The sequence below is a fragment of the Natrix helvetica genome (assembly GCF_964273705.1).
Source record: "Natrix helvetica genome assembly, chromosome: 15".
Classification (NCBI taxonomy): Eukaryota; Metazoa; Chordata; class Lepidosauria; order Squamata; family Natricidae; genus Natrix; species Natrix helvetica.
In genome coordinates, this window is record NC_138565.1 from 9,993,766 (window position 1) to 10,002,404 (window position 8,639).

The window sequence follows — 8,639 nt, forward strand, 5'->3', positions numbered from 1 at the left end:
TAACTCGGAAGCCTTTACCCTGAGGACAAGTTTGCCCTAAAGCCAGCCAGAGACCCACCACGGAAGAGAATGCCCATTTCAAGCGTGGCCTTTTTTTTCCGTGGGAAACCCTGTGCAAGACACCCGTGATGGAGGGGAGGGACGGAGAGCTTGTTCTTTAAAATAAAAACAACAACAACAACCCTGTGACCTCTTCCTACAGTTCCTGAAGAGCAGACACCGCTGGAGGGTGGAGTGGCTGAAGACCAGGTGACCCCAGGCAACGACACCAACCCCGAGTCAACGGGAGAAGTTCCAGTAAGTTGGAGTGGCCAATGTTGTTTCCTTTTACAGATGTGGAGCCTTTGGCCCCAGAACCCCCTGAATGCAGCAGCTGGGCTTCTCAGACGCCTCCCTGGCTATTTCTGTAACATCAGTTCTATAACTATTTGGTCTTATGGAAATATATTAAGGTGTCAAAGCCAGAAGTTAAGGCCGAGTGTGCGTACCTTGTACTCTTCTAGGAAGAGGTGGAAGTCAGGGCCCCCTTTTCTCTTTCCCCTTGCATTTCACACCCCCCTTTTCCCGTTCCCTTTCCTGCCCTTCATTTCCTATTTTATTTTATTCCTTCCTTCCTTCCTTCCTTCCTTCCTTCCTTCCTTCCTTCCTTCCTTCCTTCCTTCCTTCCCTTCCTTCCTTCCCTTCCCTTCCTTCCCTTCCCTTCTTCCTTCCCTTCCTTCCCTTCCTTCCTTCCTTCCCTTCCCTTCCCTTCCTTCCTTCCTTCCTTCCTTCCTTCCTTCCTTCCCTTCCCTTCCCTTCTTCCTTCCTTCCTTCCTTCCTTCCTTCCTTCCTTCCTTCCTTCCTTCCTTCCTTCCTTCCTTTCCTTCCTTCCTTCCTTCCTTCCTTCCTTCCTTCCTTCCTTCCTTCCTTCTTCCCTTCCCTTCCTTCCTTCCCTTCCCTTCTTCCTTCCTTCCTTCCTTCCTTCCCTTCCCTTCCTTCCTTCCTTCCCTTCCCTTCCCTTCCCTTCCCTTCCTTCCCTTCCCTTCTTCCTTCCTTCCTTCCTTTCCTTCCTTCCTTCCTTCCTTCCTTCCTTCCTTCCTTCCTTCCTTCCTTCCTTCCTTCCTTCCTTCCTTCCTTCCCTTCCCTTCCCTTCTTCCTTCCTTCCTTCCCTTCCTTCCTTCCTTCCCTTCCTTCCCTTCCTTCCCTTCCTTCCTTCTTTCTATTTTATGTTTTATATAATAAAATAAAAACTGATTTTTTGGATGCCAGTGAAAGACTGTGGGCTGGGCAGGGGTTGTGCCTGTGTGAGGGAAGAGAGAACAGCAAAACAGGTGAAAGGTACGTGAATACGAAGAAACATTATACTGTAGTCCTCGGTTCACGACCACCGGGGAGCAGAACTTCTGTTTTAAGTCATGGAAGTCATAAACTGAGCCGTCATGGAAGTGAGCCTGATTTGTGGCCATTTTCTCCACCGTTATTAAACGGATCCAGCTTTCCCAGTTGATGTTTTTGTCAGAATGCGAGCCAGGTGCCAAACGCCTGAATTGCAATGGTGGGGCAGGTATGGCAGGTGTAAGTGCAACGGCAGCTGGCTTATCGCTTTTTCCGAGGCGTCGTAATTTTGCACCGTAGTTAAATAGTCATAAATCAAGGCCTACCTGGCGTTAATTATTGCATTTTTTCTTCTCTGACCTCTCCTCGTGATGGAGAGCTTTAACAATAACACGAGGACTTTCGGGTTTCATAAAATGTTCATGCCAATGTTTAGCCGTGGATAATTTCAATTGGATTCTCTTGGGGTCCTGACCTGGGCTTCCCAAAAGCACAAAGCTGACTCCTCATCCCGATAAAACCCCTTTTATTTAGAGAGAATTCCTCTCTCGGCCAGCAGTTTTTCATGAGAGATTTCACAACTGCAGACCTTTCTCAGGCTTGGAGAGCTGCCAGGCCGATATCTTCCAAACTCAAGCAATTACTTTGCAAGAAGACAGGAACGGATCTTCACCCGAATGAATGGAACTCATTGTCTCCTGCAAACTCCCCTCCCCTTTCGCTCCTCTTTATTCCCTCTGGGAGGGGTCATTCACCCTCCATCTGTGGCTTTACTCCCGAGTCGGCCATTGTTCCTTAGCTGTTCCCTTCATCTAGCAACTCTCTGGGAACAGGCTCCAGCTGTTCTTCTGCCCCACTGGTCTCTGACTCCAAAGGCAACTAATAACTGTCGGATGGCCATGGCCCCCTCTCTGCCTCCGAAACAGAGTCCTCATCAGAGCCTTCCCCAGACTCCAGGACCGGCCCAGGTTCCTCTCCAACCTCCTCGCTGTCTGAGCCTGCCACCAGATCTGCTGGCGGTCCAAAACATTTGGGCCCATGGTTCACGTCTTCCTTCCTTTTGTCTTTCAGTACTTAAATCCTGCTGCATTTCCACCTGGGCCCGAACTTCCTGCATCGAATCCGGGGGATGCCCAGACTGGAGAGGTAGGCACCCCTTGCCGGGTTAGCTATTCTGAGCCTTTGAGGCACCTGCGAGGTGCTTCAAGGCCCACCTTTGCCACAGGAAATGGCAGGTGACAAGCTCAGGTGCTTGAAGGGCCATTGGAAAACAGGAAGAGTGGGGGACGGGAAGGAGGCAAACGTAGAGCGAGGTTTGGCCTGGCAACCTGCACCTGGGAACGGAAGGTGCAGTCGCCGCTTCTGAAGAGGCCCGTCCGTTCTGAGGAGCCTCCCTTCCTCCGTGATTGGACGTGGTTTGTGCACGGGTTTGACTTTTGTGAAGCGCCACGGAAATGCCAGGCTCTTAAAATCCAACCCCCCGGCCTTGAGTTGCATCCGACAAACTAAACAAACAACAAACTAAACCCCAAAGCTAACTTGCATTTAGCAGTATGTGTAATTTAACCTTCGGCCCTGGGACCCCTCGAACAAAAGTTTAGCGGAGAGTTGAAGGCAGCGGCTGGCATGGAGACTTTTTGATTCCCCTTTTTTTTGTGTGTGTGTTGTGTGTCTTTGCTGTTTTGTAGCTTTCGCGCTCTAGTTCAATGAGTTCACTATCCCGTGAAGTCAGCCAGCATTTAAATCAGGTACCTTGGCTGGCCCTCCTCCTCCTCTACTCTTTTCCTGCTCCTTTTCCCTCCTTCCCCCCATCGTATCTTGTCCCCGTTCTGCCATCTCCCACTTGCATTTCCATCCAACTAACACCGTAAGATCGAAGCCTTCTGGCCCCCCCAAAAACGGAAAGGGAGTCCCTGGCTCTTTTTTTTTGAGCCAGCTCTCCTCTGCTGGGGAAACAGGACGGCTTTTCCATAATGCAGGGTTCATAGTCCAAGCCCCCCCCCCCCCTCCAAAAAGGACCAGAGTTGCGGTTTTGTCTAGCCAGCCTGGAATGGGATAGCCAGTGAAAAACAATAAGAAAGGGCAAAATGTGCTGAATCAGGATATGTCGTGGTCTGATCACATCCTTACAGTTGGATGGGTGAACTTATCAATCAATCAAAGCTGCGCCCGTGGGAATCAACACTTTTCAGGACCAAGAGCAGAGGTTGTAATGCAACATCTGGAATCAATAGCACTTCCATATATACAACTCAATATATGCTGGCTGGGGAATTCTGGGAGTTGAAGTCCACAAGTCTTAAAAGTTCCCAAGTTTGGACACCCCTGCACTAGGCATATAGACACACCTTTTGGCCTGGAGGTGGTGCTCTCGCCTCACAATCAGGAGGCTGTCAGTTCGGTCCTAGGTAGAGGCTGATATTTGTCTCTGGGCACAATGAGGATATATCAGCTGCAAAAACTCCACATTGGCGACAGGAAGGGCATCTGGCCAGTAAACGCTCTGCTCCACTCAGTTCCCCACACTCCACCCCATAAGGGATTATGGGGCGAGCACCCCTCATTTCCACCCTGAGTTACATTCATTCTTTATCGCTGCTATTGTGATGCAATGGATACAGGGCTAGGATTTCTGGAGAGAAATCGAAGGGAGTGTTTTGGAAGTGTGAATCCTTCTGTACAATTTTTTTTCCGGCATTGACAAGAAATAGCCAATTCTGTCAGCAGGGAGATTGGGGAAGATGGTCCAAAAGGACTTCAGGGGCCACTTGTGCCTTACAGATCACTCACTCGATATCATATATCATATTATATGATGCCATGTGATATGACAGGATAACTACTCCCAGTACTTGAGTGGATGTCACAGAGAAGAGGGAATTGACTCGTTCCCCAAAGTACTAGAGGGCAAGAAGCAACGGGTGGAAGCTCATTAAAGAGAGAACCAACCTAGAAGTAAATTACCTGTCAGTGAGAATGATAATAAACCAGTGGAACAGCTTGCCTCCCAAAGTTGTGGGTGCTTCATTGCTGGAGGTTTTCAAGAACAGACTGGACAATCATTTGCCTGGGATGGCATAAGTCTCCTCCCTTTCAGCCCAATTCTATCCCAATTGCTCTATTGTCTGAACAAGTAAAATCACCAGAAGAGAAAGCAGCAAACGATGTGTCTTAACAAGCATAAAAGACTCAAGAGCAGAGCCTTCATTTTTGCTGGAAAATTGCCGAGTGAAAATTTTCTGCTTCCTTTTGAAATACAACACGTTAAAAAAAAACGTTTTGCTGAACGTGAAAAACGCCTTTTCCATGCTTTGCAACGTTCTTCTCCCTGACCGAGACTCACGTGCAGACAGAGTTGGTTGGGGGACACCCTTGTTGCTGTGAGAACACGATTAACATTTTACAACTGCTGGCTGGCATTCAGAGAGAGGTCAGTCAAAATGACCTGGTGCTCAGATGGATTTATGAGAGTTATGAATCTAAAGGCTTACAATTAGGCAAAAATACCCCCCAAAGAACATCTATAGACTGGGTGAAATCAGGCTTAATAGCAGGAACTTTGAGAGGGATCTTGGAGTCTTGGTGGACAACCAGTTAAATAGAAGCTGGCCATGTGCGGTGGCATCCAAAAAAGTCAATGCAATCCTAAATTGCATTAACAGGGATGCAATCAAGATCAAGGGAGGTATTAATACCACTCTATAAAGCTTTAGTAAGGCCACATCTGGAATATGGCATCCAGTTTTGGTCACCACACTATAAAAAAGATGTTGAGACTCTAGAAAAAGTGCAGAGAATCAAGATGATTAGGCGACCGGAGGTTAAAACATATGATGAACGGTTGCAGGAACTGGGCATGGCTAGTCTAGTGAAGAGAAGGACCAGGGGAGACATGATAGCAGTCTTCCAGTATTTGAGGGGCTGCCCCAGAGTGGAGGGGGTCAAACTGTTTTCCAAGACACCCGAAGGCATTAAGGGATAATGGATGAAAACAGATCAAGGAGAGATTCAACCTGGAAACAAGGAGAAATTTTCTGATGGTGAGGACAATTAACCATTGGAACAGCTTGCCTCTAGAGGTTGTGGCAGCTTCATCCCTGAAGGCTTTCAGGATCCCTGGACTGCCATCTGTCAGAAATAGTGTAGGGTCTCCTACTTGGGCAGGGGGTTGGACTAGATGACCTACGAGGTCCCTTCCAACTCTGTTAATCTGAATCTGAAGCCCTCTGGCAGAAACCTCAAAGCAGGCCCCTTTCTAGAGCCTTGGACATCTTAGGCTCTCTCAGCCTTGGAGGAATGTAAGACACACGGGGAGAATTGGTCTCACCAAGGCTGAGAAACCCTTTCCGCCAGCTCCTGTCAGAAGGAACCAAGCACTTTGTACACATCCATCTTTGGGGCTCCCTTGGAAGCAACGGGGGGAGGGGGGGGATGCACCTCTACAGGGACCCCCAGGCAGGCTCATGGTTTGCTCCCCAACCAGTTGGGCATCCTTCGAGCACTTGGCACGGCTAACCTTTCCGCTGCTCTTCTTGCATGTTTCGAGGGCCTCTCCCACCCTTCCCCAAGTGAGCCTTTTGGGGCTCGTGCATGTGCCTTTGTCCTGTGACAGCCTGCGCACACCGTTGCTCCTGCCGATAACACGGAAGCTTCCCTGCGAGTTGGGGGCAGGTGGGTTCTCCTTCCTGTTTTGGCATTTGTGTGTAATACTCTTGCTGCAGTGTTGTGGAATCCCTGCTTGACCAAGCCCGCCGGGCACACTTGTCTAACTTTCCCTGGCATCTCAGTGATGGCAAACCTGTCTCCTTGCTTTGTGCAGGCAGCTTCCGGAGATCCCCCGACTGGTGCTGTCCAGTTCTACAATCCGTCTCAGTTTGCACAGGTACAACCTTCCTCCTCCTCTCCGCAGGTCCTTCCCTCCGGTGCGAGTACCGCCAAAGTAGCCTTGTATGGGGCCCCTCTATACACCCCACTCCCTGGAACGCTCGATGTAACGAGCAAAGATTTGCTCCAGCTTGTATTTAATCCTTCAGGGTGGGAAAAGTTTGCTTCAACCACGGATTGGCTAGGAATATTCTTTTGAGCTTTGGGGATTGGAATTCGGTTGGGAACAGAATTGGGGGCTAATGCCTTCAACCTCTTGCTTTGCGTTAAACACAACCCAGGAGGAGGATTTCAAACTCAACAAGAAGTTTGTGTCTGCAGAGTTCTTTTGATCTCCAGCCGTGAGGTTCCCCGATTGATTGGAAACTGCCTTTTGTCTTTTCAGCCTCCTGCAGCTCCAGCTAACTCCCGACTTGGTAGATTTGGGCAGAGAAAATACCCCACTTTAAAATAGCACCCCTTCGGTCTCTCCGCTGCAGAAGAGTCTCCCGAGATGTCCCGGGGGGGCCGGTGCCGTTTCTCAAATTGAGAATCCATCTGGGTGGCTCCCCCACAGAGGCCGGGACCGACGTCCATTACCAAACGCTCTCCTCGTATCCCAAAGGCGTGGCTGAGATGGCCAAGCGTCCACGGGAGGGAGGACTGGAGAAAGCGACCCACAGGAACGCAGCTGGGGCTGCCTCAACCCGAAGACACCCCCACCCACCCCTCTTCCTCCTCGGCTTTGCTAAAATCCAGCTGCCTCCGTCTACGACAAGACTTTTCCCGTGTCACCTTTTAACATGACAGTTTGTGGCCTTAGAGGGATCGGGGCATTGCTTTTATGCATATAAACCACTACAACTTGGGGTTTATGACTCATCTGGCACATTAATGGAATTGGTGGGGATTTTCTTTTCCTATCGACTTTCCCTTCGCTCCCAACCTTCGGGGGGAGGGAAAATGTAGCTGATCCAAATAAACAGAGAAATGTATAATGACTAGGGGGAAAGAAAAAAAAAGAAACTGTGACTTGTAATCTTAAGATTTCCTTGGAAGTGGATTTTCTTTAGCGTACATGTAGTTTGCGTCTTAGGCTCCTTGTAAAACGAACTGTAGAGTCCAGAGCGGAAGCATTTCGCATTGTTCTCCTCCTGATAATTCCTCCTGAAAGTGCAATATGACTTCTTTCTGGAACTCGGATCCCTCCAGGAACTCCGTAACAGCTCAAAAAGGGCTTCGCGTTTTATTTTTTTAAACTTGTGGAAGTTTTCCCTTCCTCCATCTCAAGACTTTTCCCCCATGTCCCAGTGGCCCAGCTCATAATTTACCCGGCAGTCTCTTTTTTAAAAAAACTTAATTCAATTAGCAAGCCCATCTAACAACAGACATGAACTAGGTCTCGGGCGGAGTTGCAGGAACTCTTCAAAGCTGTTGTAGGTTGCGCTAACCCCCACGTAAGTCTGATCAGAGACAAGAGGGAACTTACTGTTGGTGCAGTAAAAACCAGTCCAGAAGACCAGTGCTCAGTCCAGAAATACAGAGGTATTTTTTACCGTTGATGCTCGACTCTGTGGCTTAATTCTACATATCTGGGTTCTGGAGAGTCTTAAAACACATTTCCAAGGATTTTTGTGGGCTAAGAGTTGTAAAAAAAAAAAAAAAAAAGGCAGAACCTTTCTCAGCCTCTTCTAGTCATCTTGAATTTGTTCGAGATGTTTTTTCTGTCCCTTTAAACCTCTGCCTCTCTTGAATTTCTTTGTGTCGATGACCACTGAGCATTTTTCCAGATTTCCTCCACCCAGAAGAGCCGCTCTCTGTCCTAAATGTTACAAACGACACTGTACATTCTTAAAATAAAATATTTTGCGCATCTGGAGCACTTTTCACACTTTAACTCGGCCTACGGTTTATTGGGGTTGCCAACTTTACGCAGAAGCAGCCGTTCTAAGAGCTGTTGCAAGTTTCTGGCACTGCAAACCATCCACCTTCCCTTCTGTTTGTTTCCCTTTCTTAGGGAGTGGAGTTTGCCAAATTCCTGCGCCCGTTGGGAGAATCGAAGCTGAATGGATGGTCCCAAAACAGTCCCAAAACAGCATGGCAAAACTGTGTATAACATTATGTTCCATCAAGTCATCCGCTCAGAGTGACCACCTAGATTTTATCCAAGAGGGTCTGTCCCCCACCTGGTCGTTCCAAGCATGCCCCCATCTCCCCCTCCCTGAGTACCCCCCTTTTGCAGCTCTGTCCTTCCAGCTTCTCCAGAGCTGTGTTTTCATGGCGGGTTTTTTTCCGAGTAGATTTGAGTCAGGTCAGCCTCTGGGTTCAGGGTTGATCTATCTGCCTTGGCCCAGTTTCTCCAATCCCAGAGTTCGAAAGCATCAAGTGTTTCTAGACAGTTATCTGAAATATACTAAGTTCTCCTGCTTGAGCAGAGGGCTGGACTAGAAGACCTCCAAGGC

At 48.7% G+C, this 8,639-nt stretch overlaps 1 protein-coding gene across 3 annotated transcripts in view; it reads left to right on the forward strand.

Moving 5' to 3' along the window:
* The window catches only part of SEC16A (SEC16 homolog A, endoplasmic reticulum export factor), a 64,427-nt gene extending 56,371 nt beyond the window's left edge, over positions 1-8,056 (forward strand). For 2 of the 3 annotated variants that reach the window (XM_081967057.1, XM_081967059.1), the window contains 5 exons: positions 203-297; positions 2,386-2,460; positions 3,003-3,062; positions 6,134-6,196; positions 6,584-8,056. In XM_081967057.1, the coding sequence (XP_081823183.1) occupies positions 203-297; positions 2,386-2,460; positions 3,003-3,062; positions 6,134-6,196; positions 6,584-6,652 (362 nt within the window). In that variant the 3' untranslated portion in view covers positions 6,653-8,056. The remainder of the gene's footprint in view (positions 1-202; positions 298-2,385; positions 2,461-3,002; positions 3,063-6,133; positions 6,197-6,583) is intronic. The other variant, XM_081967058.1, reaches the window with a different exon arrangement.
* The last annotated feature ends 583 nt before the right edge of the window (positions 8,057-8,639 follow it).